Source organism: Sinocyclocheilus rhinocerous, unplaced genomic scaffold, assembly GCF_001515625.1.
Source record: "Sinocyclocheilus rhinocerous isolate Xijiao unplaced genomic scaffold, SAMN03320098_v1.1 scaffold1376, whole genome shotgun sequence".
In the NCBI taxonomy this organism is placed as follows: Eukaryota; Metazoa; Chordata; class Actinopteri; order Cypriniformes; family Cyprinidae; genus Sinocyclocheilus; species Sinocyclocheilus rhinocerous.
In genome coordinates this window covers 680979-698173 of record NW_015646354.1, presented here as the reverse complement: position 1 = coordinate 698173, position 17195 = coordinate 680979, and the positions used below count along the sequence as shown (strand labels likewise).

The 17195-nt window shown below is 39.3% G+C and overlaps 1 protein-coding gene across 1 annotated transcript; it reads left to right on the top strand.

The window, feature by feature from the left end:
• The first annotated feature begins 653 nt into the window (after window positions 1–653).
• LOC107707534 (N-acetyl-beta-glucosaminyl-glycoprotein 4-beta-N-acetylgalactosaminyltransferase 1-like) lies at window positions 654–17195 on the top strand. The gene is made up of 11 exons (XM_016511593.1): window positions 654–715; window positions 7254–7397; window positions 7584–7693; window positions 8408–8508; window positions 8767–8840; window positions 10187–11477; window positions 12111–12469; window positions 13952–14105; window positions 16014–16086; window positions 16832–16985; window positions 17065–17195. Exons 2-11 carry the CDS (start codon window positions 7271–7273, stop codon window positions 17193–17195), a joined length of 2574 nt encoding a protein of 857 aa, XP_016367079.1. The 5' UTR covers window positions 654–715; window positions 7254–7270.

Genomic DNA, 17195 nt, shown 5'->3' with positions numbered 1-17195 from the left:
TTTTCAGACTGATGAGCTTTGTAAAAATCGACGCGTTTCAGGAAGGTGGGGCATAGAGGAGAAACAATAATGTACAGTATGTGGAAAATAATGTGTTTTTTGAACCTTAAACCGCATAAACACATTTCATTACACCAAATACACAAAACAATGTTCTTTTTAGCAGCATCATATGACCCCTTTAATTTGTGTTCTGAAGATGAACAAAGGTCTTACAGGTTTAGAATGACATGACGGTGAGTAATTAATGACAGAATTTTCTTTTTTGGGTGAACTATCTCTTTAAGCAAAAGGTGAAAAAGTACTGTCTCAAGCATCTCCTACAAAATTCTAGAGTGTCTTTCAAATGATTTAATAGCATGAACCTCATCAACTTCTACAACAAATCCTACAACTGATTGTTTCTCAAAAGCACTTGTTGCGTTCAATTGGTACCCAAACACAACACTTCTTTCTGGTGGACTGATGAAAACCTATGTGCCCTGATTCCTAGAAATTGCTAGAACTGTCGATTTCAGCCGAATCTTGCTGGTTTCTGTGCAATATTCTTCATGCAGTCTAAGTATGGTCTGTTGGCCAACCGTGGCCATGCCGTATGAGGCTTGAGACTAGTTTCTCTCTAAATGTCTCTCTTTGTCTCTATTACAGTGGCGCCCTTTCCTGCCAGGACTCAAGTATGAGGTCATCGATTCCGCCTACATCTCCTTGTACACAGGTAACCCTCCCTCTCTTACAAACTCCACCAATTTCAAAACTAACCAGCACTGACTAGCCATCGTACTGCCGCCATGCCATCATGGTTTGAATGGCTTGATGACGTGATAGTTTGAACTTTAGTTTTTTATGTTATTCTCCGAGGTGCTTGAGAGGTTTCGGTGTGAACTGTTTATGAAACAGACCGTGCCTCTGAGAGTTGTCAAGAAGGAAGAAAGTGGCTTTTTCAGGATCATTGAGATTGATGACAGTGACTCCTTCTGCTGGAGGCTGTTTCCAATCGCTGGTCTTTGTGCAGGGATTGATACAGTGTGTCCCATCGGGCTTGAAATGACTAGATGTATTAGCCGCATTACACTTTAAAGTTGTTTTCCGTGCCCTAAAGTTGTATGCACAAAGACTTTTAATAGCGTCCTACAGAGTTCGCTACAAAATTGATGAGTTTAGTGGACGTAATTTGCTTTCAACACTTTTTGGTGCCAGTGCCCTGAGGTGAAGCAAAATTGAAAATGTGCTTAGAGCTGTTGTGACATAAAGAGAGAAAGGACACGGGGAAAAAGAACAAGGTTATAAAGACTCTGTTGGATCTTGCGTGCTCTCAAAGGGAGATCAAGCATGGAGTGCTAACATCCATAGCTTGCATACTGTTGCCATAGTGATTATGCTGACCTTCACGGATAGCCTTTTGGAAGTGTCTTCAGTACAAATGCCATCTTGTAACACAATGGAGCTTATCTGTTTTCAAGCATTTCACAGCACACACACCCTGGCCTCATAGAGTTTACATTCAATTTGGAAAGAAGAATTACAAATGAAATCTCCATAAAATTTAAATTGGTTCTTCTAGAAAGCAATGACATTAACTAGACAGCAAAGTAGAAGTATATTGCTTTTAAGTGTTCTCCTGAGAAAAAAGACCTGAATAATCAAACATCTATTCTTGAATTTCCTAAGACATCTCCCCAATGTCTCAAACTTTGCTCAGATTTGCCAATGTCTACAATCAAAAGTCAGAGAGCTCAGTATGAACTATTCATCCATTCTCCAAACCAGTGGTTCCCAACCACTTTCCTTCAGTACCCCAACTCTGCACATTTTGCATGTCTTATTTATCTGACACACCCATTTCAGGTCTTGGAGTTTCTGCTAATGAGCTGATGAGTTGAATCAGGAAGGATACATGCAAAATGTGCAGTGCTGGGTAGAACTCCAGAAACGTGGTTGGGAACCACTGCTCCTAACCATTTGTCCTATGTACGGTGGTGATCAAAATTAGAGAACAACCTATAATTTCCTCCATTTTAAAGGATACTGCTTAGTCCTATTTGAAGTTATCCCAACAGGAGTAGAAGGGCCGTTTTTAAGCATATTTCATAAATTTATTGTATTCTGAAGCACAGTATAAAACACTTAAATTAGATATTTGAAAAAGAACTCTGATCAAAATTAGAGAACACGGATACAGATATAAGTTATTGGTGTTAATCTGGCACCTGGTGCTAATTTTCTTAATTATATTACAAACCCTTTTTAACTGGCAGCATTCCTCCAATTTCCACTGGGATTGTTAGATGGCAGGCTGCTCTGAGGTGACTGAAACTCTGCGACAGGAGGTTGTCCAGATGAAGGCCAAAGGGGATGACCCTTTCAGCCATTGCAATAGAAGTTGGTCATTCCAAATCTGTGATTTCTCAAATATTGCAGGTTTACAGTGACACTAATTCATTCAAGTCCCCCAAAATGGCTGGTTGTCCACGTAAGACAAATGCACGAGAAGACAGGATAATGTTGAGACACTCAATGGGGAATCGGTTCAGCACTGCAGCTGGAATTGCTAAGGATCTGTCTCAGAATGTTTAAGAGAATTTGGACTGAAAGCCCACTCTGCAGTGACCAAGCCTCTTATCAGCACAAAGAATCAAAAGGCTAGACTCACCTTTGCTGAGGAGCATGTCGTGTGGAGAGATGAGAACTGGTCCAAAGTTCACTTTAGTGATGAGAGCAAGTTAAATTTATTTGGGTCTGAAGGGCAACATTTTGTTTGGCATAAAATGGAGTAAAAACTGAACCCCAAGTGCATAAAGAAGTAAGTGAAAAGTGGAGGAGGAAGTGTCATGGTTTGGGGGATGTTTTCTGCAGCAGGAGTTCGGACTTTTATACAGCTACATGGCAGGGGGAATGCAAATATTTATCAGAACCTCCTTCAGCAACATGCGGTACCTTCCCTGCAAGCATCTCCCAATCAGCCTGCAATTTTCATGCAAGACAATGCCCCCGCCACACTGCAAAACAGGTAAAGCAGTTCCTTGAAGCTGAAAATACTGAAATAATGAAATGGCTGGCCCAGAGTCCTGATCTAAACCTGATCTGAAAATCTCTGGAAAATCCTTGGCAACAAAGTTATACCTAAGACCCCACTACAGCTACCAAACTATGGAAGAGACTGGAAGAGAATGGACTGTGTGACAGACTAGTGATGTCCTGAGGCCGCAGATGTGCTGAAGTCATTTAAAGCAAAGGCCTCTACAGTTCCTACTAATTAAAAACTCCCCAAGATTTTAGTTGTATTCTTCTTTTGTGCTACAGTGGTTACTGTTCTCTAATTTTGATCACTGTTTTCCACAAAATAAAGGTTTTTGTTGAAATGACTTGGCTATTTTGTCAAACATGTTAGTAGAACAGTGGTATACCTAGAGCAAATATTGCTTCAAATTTTGAGTGATGAAGATTAACAATATTGTTCTCTAATTTTGATCTCCACTGTAAGGTCGCAGGGAAGCTGGAGCCTATTCCAGTATCTCAGGCCAAAGGAATGGAAACGGATGGATGGCCAGTTCAATATGAACTAATTTATCATAAAAATAATTTAAGGCACATTTATCTGAGCTATGCTAGCCACAATACTCTAAACTTAAAACACAATAGTCTCATTAGTGTCACTTTTTATTTATGCTTTGGAATTTTAAAAGAAAGGAAGGATGCTTAAAAGAAAGCTTGTGAGCTATAAAAGGCACCATCTGAGCAATAACATTTTCTCTTCAATGTTAAAACTTCCTATAAACTTTTAATGTAACAGTTCCTTTTCTTTTTACACATTTAGTTCTTCAGAGACACCGCTGTTGGAAGCAAAGGGTTGTGGTGAATGTGTCTCTAGGCAACACGACTGGTAAAAGCCATCAGTCCTCCTAAAAGAGTCAGAGTTATGCTTGAATGCCTTGTGTGAAAAATTTAGTTCTGACAAGGGCTTTCTTGCATCAAGTGTCAAATACTATGAAATGAATTCCCTTCAGAATTGTGATTGTATTGTACATTGTACAAGGCTTATTGTATGCAACATAATGAAGAATCCCATTCGCAATGACAGCAGGGTTTGATATGATTAGGGGGTAGACTGGGGCTGATAACCAAAGGGTTGTAGGTGAGACCCAGGAGACGTTTTGATGCATGAAAAAGAACAATTATATCATCCCGCAAAATACAGCATGCCACCACTGGTTATTGTCAGTGCCACATTTGCATGTGTGAGAAATTTATATTTTGAACACCTCGTTCTGCTGTGGTGTGCTAAAATAGCCCAGGGCCTGAATGGAAAGTTCTTGTTTAGTACGTTAGTGGTATTGCAATGTTAAATACTTGAGTGTGTTCCCTTTCATTTTGGTTCTTGTTTGAGTTGAGCTGCTAGTATGTGAACTCCCTTTGAACGTAACACAGAGCTTAAGCACTTCACAGTGTTCGTCTCACACACATTAAAGTGCAGAGTGTGACAACAGCCACCTCTGCTCTCTCTTGGGTTTCAAGCACACATCAAAGCCTGTCTCATCTGCGTGGAGGGGCTCTGGTGGTCCTCGTCGTTTGAAGGGTGGCACCTTCATTTGTCACCCAGACATTCTGGTGTATCTGATGTGGAGTGACCCACATATTAGCAAGGCACTGACATTGAGCTTAAACAGACAGACAGTCTGCACATAGGCATAGGCAAATCTGTCAAAGGAGTCCTGAATGGTTGCCAAGGTGATTGTTAGGGTGTTCTCCAAGGGTGCTAGGATGTTGATAAGCAGTTGCAAGGGAGTTCTGGGTGTTTACTAGGGCATGGTTAGGCAGTTGCTAGGGTGGTGGTAAGTTGTTGCTAGAGTGTTATGGGTGGTTGCTTGGACATTGCTAAATGATTGTTCGGGTGTTCTGGGTGGCTGCTATGGGTGTTGATAGGCAGTTGCCAGTGTAACTTGAGTGACTGCTAGGGTGTTGTCGGCATGTTGCTTGGGAGTTATGGGTGGTTGCTATGGCATCACAGATCTAGAGCTTTCCATGATGTTGTAATGCAGTTACTATGTTTTTTGGGGGCTAGCTAAGAAGTTACTAGGGTGTTGTTAGATGGTACTATTGGTGTTTGCTAGGCCATTTTTAGGAGGTTGGTAGAGTTTTCTGGGAGTTGATAGGCACGTGTCAGGGTGTTCTGGGTATTTATTATGTTGTTAGGTGTTTGGTAGGGCATTATGGGTGGTTTCTTGGGTGTTCTGGGTTGTTGAAGTTGCTGTTGGGCGATTGTTAATGTGTACTACAGTTGAGGTCAAAAGTTTACATCCCCCTTTCATAATCTGCAAAATGTTAATTATTTTACCATAATAAGAGGGATCATACAAAATGCATATTATTAATTATTTAGTGCTGACCTGAATAAGATATTTCACATAAAATATATATTACAGTCCACAACAGAAAATAATAGTTGAATTTATAAAAATGAGTTTACATCCCCTTGATTCTTAATACTGTGATGTTGCCTGAAAGATCCACAGCTCTGTATTTTTTTTTCCCTTTATTGATAGTTGTTCATGAGTCCCTTGTTTGTCCTGAACAGTTAAACTGCCTGCTGTTCTTCAGAAAAATCCTTCAGGTCCCACAAAGGTCAGGTCTTTGGTTTTCCAGCATTTTTGTGTATTTGAACCCTTTCCAACAATGACTGTGTGATTTTGAGATCCATCTTTTCACACTGAAGACAACTGAGGGACTCATATGCAACTATTATAGAAGGTTCAAACGCTCACAGATGCTCCAGAAGGAAAAACCATGCATTAAGAGCCGTGGTTGAAATGAAAACTTTTGAACAGAATGGAGATGTGTACATTTTTCTTATTTTGCCTAAATATCATATTTTTTCATTTAGTACTGCCTTTCAGAGGCTACAGAAGATAGTTGCATGTTTCCCCGAAGACAAAATAAGTTAAATTTACTCTGATCTTCAAATTCACTCTTAATGCATGGTTTTTCCTTCTGGAGCATCAATGAGCGTTTGAACCTTCTGTAATAGTTGCATATGAGTCCCTCAGTTGTATATTGTTAGGTTGTTACTAGGGCATTGTGGGTAGTTTCTAGGGTGTTCTGGGTTGTTGAAGTTGCTGTTGGGCGATTTTTAATATGTGCACTAGGTGGTTTCTAGGGCATCATTAGGCACTTGCTGTGGTTTTCTGGGGGTAACTAAGCAGTTAGGATGTTGTTAGATGGTTTATGTGGAGTTCTTGGTGGTTCCTATGGCACTGTTATGCAGTTTCTAGTTTTCTGGGGGTTGCTATGTATCAGAGTGCTGCTAGGCACTTATCAGGGTCTTCTGGGTGGTTGTTATGGCGTTAGGTGGTTAATAGGGTGTTATGGGTGGTTCATAATGTGTTCTGGGTAGTTACTATGGCATGGCAGTTTTTTGGGAGGGGGGGATGCTAATCATAGGGTTAGTTGCGAGGGTGTTATGGGTGGTTTTTAGGTTGTTGTAATGCAATTGCTGTTGGGTGGGTGTTCTGGGAGGTTTCTATGGCATTGTTAGCCACTTGCTGTGGATTTCTGGGGGTAGCTAAGAATTTGGGGTGTTGTTAGATGGTTTTTAATGTTTTCCTCCAGCATTCAAGTGTTTCTAGGCATTTACCAGTGTGTTCTGGGTGTTTTATGGTGTTGCTGGGGTGTTATGAGTAGTGTTGTCAAAATTGAAAAAAAAAAATTGGTGTTGTGAAATTTTAAAAACGTTCATTTCCCGCTAACATTTGAGCGCTGCTGAGCCAATTGTTAAACACTGCTGATTATAATAGTCATATCTGTTGAGTGCGTGCCGTGAACACATTGGCCAGTCAGCAGTGTTTAAGAATCGACTCAACGGCGCTCAAATGGTAGCGGGAAATGGAAGTTTTTAAAACCGACTGGTATACCGAAGTCAGTACTTTTGACAACACTAGTTATGAGGGGTCTCTATGGTGTTTTAGGTGGTTGCTAAAGCATTGTTCGGAATTCAATAGGGTGTTCTTGGGTGTTGCTAAACAGTTGCCAGGGTGTTTTAGGAAATTGTTTACTGGCCCAAGTCAAAAAGCCCTTCCCTGATTCTTTATGATATTCTGATTTCTAGATATAACTTGGTCCCCTATTTCAGTTTCATTAGAAATTCTTTGTGTTGTAAATTCTGCTTCATGTTGCCTTTTAAAGTCCTACTGTGTAATGCCTGTTCACAAACAATGGCTTCCCATCTCCATTAATAATTCTCCCTTCTTTCTTTGTGAAAGATGAGAGCAGTTTGAAGATGAACCATGTGGATCACATTCCTCAGACACTGGCCAGCCACGGGCCTGTCCCAGCAGAGACCCACACCCGCAGCCAACACGGCGCCGATATGCTGCAACCGGACCCCCGCGACACCTTCTTCAACAGTAAGCCTCTATCTGTCTGTTCCGGTCCCTTTTTATTTGATTCTTCTGTCTCTCTGTTGCTATTGGATCCACTGCAATTGTTTTTCCTCATTTTGTGTTCCGTAATGACAAATAATGTTTGGCAGGAGAATTTGATAATCTGCCTCTGGTAATATTAAACTGTCTTTCTCACAATACTCTCCATAGTTCCCATGATTGACCCCTCTCATCTTGAAAATGTGTTGCCCGCCTGTCTCTACTCGCCAACATATGTGGTCAAAGACTTCCCTATCGCTCGCTATCAAGGCCTACAGTTTGTAAGTCTAACAAACATATTTCTGCACACATTGTGCCAAATAGTACAACAGAAAATACCTTTTGAGTAACAATGCACTTGCACCTGTTGACGTATTGACTTGCTGCTGCAGTGTACTAAAACTTCCTGTGTGATTACTGCCCCCTTTTGGCTTACAAAAGTAATTGCAGGCATACCATAAAAGCCAATCAAAAGCACAAAAACAATTAAGATTAAGGTGAGAGCAATAATAAACAGGTACATTTACACAAAATATTATCAATTATCATCATTATATTATAGATTTTGTATTTTGTTTATCGCTGAAAATAACATTCAATTTTCTGCATCAAATGAAGAAACGAACATTTGTTTTGACAAATCAGACTTCACAATGCTACATTTTTTCTATATCCTACAATGCAATGTGCTTGACATTACCTGCAAGCAATATAATTTTTTGACGACTTATATGTAATTTGAATACACAAAGTCAGTTTCCTGAGATGAAAACTCTATACCACTTGCCTAAATAAAAAGCAAGAATTATTCAGATGTTTATTGTTGCATACTTTCACATTATTTTTCAAAAGATTTGTAGGCAGCATGCAGTACAGTATATGCTAGACAATAGGCTTTTATCTAGTATTGACAGACATATTCTGCTGATCAGTAGTGAGCTTCTGAAATTTCAAGTGAATTATTGGGGTTGTCATGTCTGGTATTTTGCCTGCAGGTCTATCTTTCTTTTGTCTATCCCAATGACTTCACCCGTCTCACCCACATGGAAAGAGAAAACAAGTGCTTCTATAGAGAGTCACCCATCTATTTGGAGAAGTAAGCTTGTATATAGATTATAATGGCAATAAATATATTGAAATATATTATGAAATATAATGTGTACAGTAAGACCAGGGACATTTATCAAGAAAGTATTTTTTTTTTCTTCAACTCATAGAAGATTTCTTGAAATTAAATGGTACTCTGAATCGTTATGATCACTGAAACAGAGATGAATAAATACAGTTCTCTAAAACTCTGTATTTCTGTCTTTCATGGACTTGATCTTTTTCTCTCCATCTCTGTCTCTAACAGGTTTGGCTTCTATAAATACATGAAGATGGATGAGGAGGAAGATGACAGGCCATTCTTCTTCCCTAATCCTGATGGTGAGTTTTCATGTGTGTGATCAGTGATCCAGAAGAGGAATAACACTTTATTAGTGCATCGTTCCGTCACAAGCTTCTTTATTAGAACATGGCAGATATATTCATCAGGAGATAATGGCCTTGGGTTTGAGCCAGAAAAGAAATGAATTGCTGGATTTGTGTTTATTTTCAAAGGGTTAAGGCCTGGTTACATCGACAACAACATGAAAATTACTGACGAAAGGTGTTTTCATAAGACAAACTACACGTTGTTTAGGTATCAACATTCTAAACTATAAAATCCTGGTAACATCCTATAAAATAACTGTAAAAACTATGATTTAAACAACTTTACAGTTCAAATAGTGCAAGTTTTGATAAAAAACAACAAGTCTGAACAGGAACGGAAGATATACCGGCTGAATAAAAATACAAATTCACTCTCCAGTAGGTGATGCTTATGGAAAGCAGAAATACAATAGCTACGATATTTACCTTGTACACAAAGCAGCATTGCACTTATAAACACGATTTCATTAAACGTAACCCAGAGTTAAGATGAAAAGAAAATGCCATAAAAACTTTTCCGAAGACTGTCAGTTCCTGTCCGATATGTATTCATATACACAGGCCCTGTCCACACGAACGCGGTTCTTTTTAAAACCACAGCTTTTTCTATGCAGTTTGGCCGTTCGTCCACACGCAAACGCAGCACCAGGTCACTGAAACCGAACATTTTTTAAAACTCCTGCCAGGGTGAAGATTTTCAAAAACTCTGGTTGCAGTGTTATCGTGTAGACAGTGAAACTCGAGTTTTTGGCTTGTGATGTCGGAGCCTGCGCTGTTATCTCCGCCTACTGGAAACTTTTTCAGGCTTCTGATTGGCCAACATGGCTTTACGGTTGAGATTATATCGCCACCTGTTGGTTTGGCATGCTCTTGACAGTGCTTCATAGCATGCGTTTGCGTTTTCATATGGACGGAGATTTTTTTTTAAAACGGAAGAAGGAAAAAATCAGTTTATAAAAATACCCGTGTACGTGTGGACATGGCCCCATATAAATTCCTCAGATTTGTACAAATCACGTAAATGGCCTATTTCAGTGTCAGAACGGTGTGTTTTGCCAAAAGGCAACAAGTTTGCAGGTAAGGTATATTTCACAACCCCTATTGCAGGGTCACTCAAACATATTGCAATTCCACTAGGTGCCACTTGTAGAAGTTTCATACTACAGCTGTAAAGTCTTGATATGAATAGGCCTATAAGTTGCAAATATCCGAGAATTATTTTTCAAGGTCTCTTTGTGAGCTTGGCATCAAGTGGTGGAGTTACACTCATAGTGTTTGTTTTTGGTGTTCTGCTTTAGATTTTCTTGAAGAAGAAGAGGGGGCGGATCCAGAGGATGAAGCACAAGTTGTTGGCACCCAGTCAGCAAAGAAGACCGTCCAACCTAGCCAATCAAATCACACCTCAAGCCCCTCTGATAAACCTGTTCCCACAATGCTGGAGAAAAAAGAGGTAGAGCCGGACAACCCAACTTTTAGTAGAGAGCAAAGGCGCTTTTTCACGAGAGCAAGGCAGGTGGTTGGGTCTCAACCTCAAGAGACGGACCAAGACAATCTGGACCATCAGGCTAAGGTAGGGTTACCAAAAAGTGAGAGTGTGGTGCGAGGTCGTTCTCTCACTTGGGTTCAAAGAGACCGCCGGGACCTCAGAGAGGGTTGGTCAGAAGATCATTCACCGAAAATAAGCAGATCAGTTTTGCTTTTCCCGCCAAAATCCTCATTGGTGGCCCTCAACAGTCGAGCCAAGCAAATTCTCAGCAGTTCTGCCCACACCGTTCCTTCCCCAGGTAACAACCACGCTCATGACAACAGCCACAATCCTGGAACTAGCCACACCAACAAGGAACGCAAGAAGGAGGACAACAAAATCTACGTCACAAGACCTCGCCCTGCTAAGGAGAAGCAAAGTCTTGTTTCACGCCAACCCAGAGAGCTCTTCCCTGGTGTTTTCCTGTACCAGAATGGCAAAACCACAAAGCTGGTGAACCTCAGTGCCAAACCAAAGCTCAGCAAAGGAGCTCTGCGTGCATCCCAGTTATTTGCACGGTCTCCTCTGCAAGAGAACAAGGTCTTTCCAGCGAGCCCCAACTTCAGCAAGCCAGCTGAAAATCCCATGCCCCCAAACAGAGCAGCAATCCCAAGCCGCTTTGAGAGAAGGATACGAGGCTGGGAAAAACACCAGTATCCCTTGAGGCCCATCACAACCGCTCGACCACCTCGTGTGCCCACCCCTCCGTCCGCTAACTCCTCTGAGAACGTGCTTCCAACTGAGCCTCTCCGTGTCACTTCCTACTTGCACACCTCTGAGATTACCGAGTCCCAACAGCAGCGGCCGGACACGGACCCAGAACCAGAGGAGGAAGGAGGCCTTTCGGAGTATAGCTATGAGGATGTGGAGCCTCGTCCCGGGTGGGCGGAGGAGGCCATTAATTGGCAGAGGACGTTTTCCGTTAATAGCATGGACTTTGAGACATTGCGCTCTGACTGGAATGATCTTCGGTGCAACGTATCTGGAAACCTGCAGCTGTCTGAGAGTGAAGTGGTGGACGTTCTTGCACAGTACATGGAGAAACTCAACGAACTTAATGGAGGGTGAGGCTGATATAGAAACCAATATTTTAGTTTCCGATATATCGGTAAAATCTGTATTTACACTTTATATATTTGTATTTATATCAATATTTATATTTAAAATTATTTTTCCGCTGTGTAACTCTACAGCCATTTAGCGATACAGAGACTTACACATTTAATTCAAAATATATCGGTAAATATCGGTTTTCACACAGTGTTTGTGTTTTGGCATCTTTTTTTTAAATTCATTGTTACATTCCTTTGAGGTTTCTTTTTCCTGTCTGTCTAGTTAGCGATACAGATAATTACTATAATTACTGGAAAGTGGACACCTTACATTTTATGTATTTTTATTTATATTACTATTATAACTAAATTTATACACATTTCTTTTTTGTTGTTGTTCTGCTGAAAATAATTCTGAAAAAATGTAAAATAATTTAATGTGTAAAATTTCAGTTTTTTTCAGTTTCTTTTTCCTCTCTTCAACTGCACAGCTTTTTAGCAATAAAGAGAATTACTGTAATTATTGTTGAAAATGGGCACCTTACCATTCATATACATTTAAAATTGCACTGGTGTGCATTTTCAAGTAATCGCACAACCACTCACTCCACCATGTAATCTTTTTTTTCCCTCCCTCTTTCTCAGGATTTACACTCTCCTCCGCATTATAAATGTAGAAAAGCGGCGTGACTCTGCACGCGGTAACCGCTACCTAATAGAGCTGGAGCTAATGGAGAGAGGTCGTAAAGTGGTCCGTTTATCTGAGTACATCTACATGCTGTTGCACCGTAGCCGGGTAGAAGACAGCCTGGAGAATATGGAAGGGGTCACAGCATCATCCCTCTCTTCCCCTGTCGCCAGCCCACCTGCTCCACCCTCCCGCACACCTACCCGTGGGGCCCACGGCACCCCGCAGTGGGGCACAGTGTATGCCAAACCCCTGCTGTGCCAGCCAGTGATGCTGCAGTGGAAAAAGAATGTCATGGTGCATTTTGTGGTACCAGGTAAGTAATAAATATCTATCTATTTTTGTGAAACTATGTACCCAGATGGTCCACTTTCCTGCACAGTTTAGCTCTAACCAGTGTTGCTAAGTCCGCGGTTTTCCCGCAGAATTGGGCTACTTTAACACTGTGGCTGCGGGTTGTTTTTCATGTCCGCGGGTTGAAGCAACCCAGATAATGTGATATTTAGCCCCTAAAATGTGAATTTTACCAGGGAAACCCTGCCAAAAAACGTGTATTTTACCCTCTGGAATGCGATTTTTACTGGGGGACCCCCCTCGAAACGCGATTGGGCTAGTTTTGAGTAGCAATTGGGTGAGTTTTGTTGTGAAAACCTGGCAACCCTGGCTCTAACCTTGTTCAAACTCATCTGCTTGTAACTTTACTAGAAATTACTAGTAATCATGAATCATTTTATTAGCTTGTTCAGGTGTGTTTAATTAGGTTTGGAGTTAAACTCTGCAGGAAAGTGGACCTCGTGGGTCAGAGTTGAGAATCCCTGATGTAACTTAAATGTATCGCCAAAAATCCTGTGCTTGTGCTCTTTGTTTAAATGCCACCTTGTTTGAGAGCATTGACATTCATACATTTTAAAGTGCAACTTAAGTGTCTAAATACCTCTTGGGGCCACTATAGTTTGAAATTCAAATCAAGGTGGGGACCTGGTTTGTTTTTCATGGTTGTTTCTCACTTTTTTTTCAATTTATTTTTGTGTAGCAGTGAATTTGAAAGGTTTTGCATGGTGGGTTAATTTTGATTGGCAGATATGTGATGAAAAAATGTCCCTTGTCTGATCAGAAATTCCATTCGTGTATGTGGAATCTGTCACAACTAGCCTCAAACTACAGGCAACCAGTTTACATAACACTCAGTTAGTTTAATAGAACTCTATTAAAGGAATAGTTCACCCAAAAATGTAAATTTAGCTGAATATGTCCTTACCCTCAGGCTATCCAAGATGTAGATGAGTTTGTTTCTTTATCAGATTTGGACAAATGTACCATTACATCACTTGCTCACCAATGGATCCTCTGCAGTGCATGGGTGCCGTCAGAATGAGAGTCCAAGCAGCTGATAAATACATCACAATAACAATAATTTACATAAGTTTATCATGTCATTAACACAATTCTATAAAACAAAATACATTTGGCTTAAAAGGCCAACTGGGAAAAAAACGTCCACAGATGTAATAATGTTTATAAACTGAAATGAAGCTGTCAATACATTGGGACTATAAATTAAATGTTTAAAATAAATTACATATATAGAACAGCAGAATCATATATTTTTGCTTTGTCTAAAATATAAAAACAAGACTATATCATATAAATACAAGTTCAAGTTGCAAGTTTTTTGCAAGTTATGCCCAAGTACGTTTTCTGCTATGCAAATAAAAAGGCAAATCTTTGTTTTGATGTAGCTGACGTATGAATATTATGTGGTATTATTATAATGTATTTGTTGATTTGTTTCCTACAGTGAAGAATCAGGCGCGTTGGGTTCAGCAGTTCATTTCAGACATGGAGTTCCTGCACCGTGAGACCAAGGACAACAACTTCAACATCATCATTGTGGACTTCCAGAGTGAAGACATGGACGTGGAGCAGGCTCTCAGAGAAAGCTCCGTTCCGCGGTACGCCAACACATGTTTACACGCCACTTTGTTATTATATTCATTATATAGAAACTTGCAAATGTAGGTAGTTGATATCTTGCGCTCTGACGTGCTAAACTTCTTCAAAAACTATTTTAAATAGCAATTTAATTGAGACTAAATTTAATATATATGTATATTTAATATACTGTGTATATAATTTTCAAATAGTTGCATCTCGACCAAATATTGTCCGATCCTAACAAACCATACATCAATGTAAAGCTTATTTATTCAGCTTTCAGATGATGTACAAGTCTCAATTTCGGAAAAATTGACCCTTATGACTTGTTTTGTGAACCAGTGTCACATATAAAAAGTTCCTCTATTTCAAATGTAAAAGCCCTTTCACAACAAAAGTGAAATGAATACACCTCAGGCTGAAGGAAATGTAAATTCATGTCTGTACAGTAGAGGGCGCAGCTCAAACAAATTGCAAAAGAATATGACGCAGAAGAAAGTTGAACACTATTCAGCAATAACAAAAACGAAACATATATGTGTCACTTTTACTTAGTATGGTTGAACTGGATCATCGAAGGTCAGTAGCAAAGACATTGGTTAATAAAAATGGAATTAAATACATAAATGATATTTGTATTATTTAAGATATTTAACTATTGCAGTTTTGTATTCTGAGTTTGCATTTGACTGTTTTTATTCATTTTGAAGAATACTGCATCTGCTTTTGTGCAGGTGAGATGAGTAAATGCATGTTCATATTTAGTCTAGAACTACAGTAAGCATCATGTTCACACACAACGCTCTGCACTTACTCCCGATTTCTCTCTACATGGCAACACCAGAGCTGCCAGTCAAGACATGGGAAACAAAGTAACTGGCGTTACTTATTTGAAAAAGTAACTCACATATTTCCTTCTGAATTAAAAAGTAATGCGGTACTTTACTAGTTACTTTAAAAAAGTAATCTGATTACGTAACTGGCGTTACTTGTTACTACTGTGTATATATATATAATTTTTTTATGACTCACTGGAGCAGTATTTAAAATGAACTAGTGTTGAGGTGCTTTAAAAAGTTCTCGACCCAAGATACCGTTTTTTTTTTGTTTTGTTAAAAACAGGAAAAAACGTATAAATATGAAAAAAAAAACTAATTACATTATGCCAACTTCCCCTACATATAAACATACATATTCAGCATAAACATTTAAATGTTAAATTAATATACATTTGTATATGAGATATTCTGTTATCTAATATGCCGATGTATATTAATCTATTACGTTTTAGAGTAATTTACATTAGAGTAAATATAAATTACTGTAATGTTATATGTGAATGTTTATAAATATAAAAATGTCTAATGGAAACATTATGCATCTACTTTCCCTTTACATAAACATACACATATATTTAAATATGTAAAATTAATATACATATATTTAGTATATTACATATTCTGTTAAAGTTATATATGTGTGTGTGTGTGTGTGTGTGTGTGTGTGTGTGTGCGTGATGTGGTGATTAAATGATTAAAAATAGTAAATGATGTTTATCTGAAAGTGTAACAATGCAAACAGGTTTTCTGTAAGGGGTAGGTTTAGGGTTAGGGGACAGAAAATATCGTTTGGTCAGTATAAAAGTAATAGAAGTCTATGGAAAGTCCCCACAATTCACAGAAACCTAACGTGTGTGTGTGTGTTTGTTTATATATTTATTATAAGATTGTTATATGTTGATTAGTAAAATATATATATATAATATATTAATTGAATATATTTTTTAAATATGTAATATATGTTAATAGACTATTTATAGTTAATAGAGCTAATTATATACTCAGATGGATATTTGTGTATTTAGCATATAAAACAGAGGCATATTACTGTTGTATTTCTATTTTTCTGGACTCTTGTGTACACAGATATGAGTATCTGAGGAGAGAAGGAAACTTTGAACGTTCTGCTGGGTTACAGATCGGTGTGGACACCATAGAGGTAATCATACACTCACAGCTTTCAGATGATCTGATTTCAAATCGGATTTATTATAATTCCAAAATAACACATTGTAGATGTTCAGACATTCTCAGTAATGTTTCATATCTGTGGTAAAGTGCATAACGGCACACAAATTGTTCCTGTTGCTCAACTGGTGGATCTAGGAATGCCAAGGTCATGGGTTCGATTCCCAGAAATCATATTATGTACTGATGTAAAATGCTTCGGATAAAGTGTGAAATTATTATTTTTTTATATATAAACACATTATCAATGTTATCAAGTGTTTAGAAAATACTGTATAAACAAATGAAGCTTTAGTTCCCAAATTATCAAGATTCAGTTTTTATTTTTATTTTTTTGGTTGTTTTTTTAACATGGATTTTTCAATCAATTGGCAAAAGATGCATCTTTCATAAAATCAAAAATGAGTCTGAAAAGCACGTAAATGTTATTTTAAATTAGTTGTTAACGCACACTTGCGGTAATTCCAGCATGACGCAACATTATGTCACAGTTCCCCATACAGCGATTAAACCTGTAAGCTCAACACGAGTGTGATTATCAGTGATTCACTGTTTGCAGAGACAACCGTTTCTAGGAATCCTCCTCGTGTTAATGAGTGTATAAATGTGGCTTTTACTATAATGTAACAAAGCTGACGAGCAGGATGTGTTTGATCAGTCGTGTAGTTCAGTACTGTAGCAGTGTGGGCTGATGTTTTGCTGATGTGTGTTTGCAGGACAGTCACAGCATCGTGTTTCTGTGTGACCTGCACATTCATTTCCCTCTGAACATCCTGGAGAACACCAGGAAACACTGTGTGGAGGGCAAACTGGCCTTCGCTCCGATAGTCATGAGACTGGGCTGCGGCAGCTCACCGCAGGAGCCTGACGGTACGACGCAGCTCACACACGCTCAAACACAGCCGCTGTCACACTGGACTTCATCAAACCCACGGCTCTGTGTCTGCAGGTTACTGGGAGGTGAACGGCTTCGGCCTGTTTGGGATCTACAAGTCCGATTTTGACAAGATTGGTGGGATGAACACGGAGGAGTTTAAGGACCGCTGGGGAGGAGAAGACTGGGAACTACTGGACAGGTAG

Bases quoted from the DNA above. Each gene is read 5' to 3' on its own strand.
- LOC107707534 (XM_016511593.1), top strand. From the start codon at position 7,271: ATGAACCATGTGGATCACATTCCTCAGACACTGGCCAGCCACGGGCCT. The intron at 7,398-7,583 runs GTAAGCCTCTAT...TACTCTCCATAG, and splicing joins CCGCGACACCTTCTTCAACA to TTCCCATGATTGACCCCTCT. The intron at 11,478-12,110 runs GTGAGGCTGATA...CCTCTTTCTCAG, and splicing joins CTCAACGAACTTAATGGAGG to GATTTACACTCTCCTCCGCA.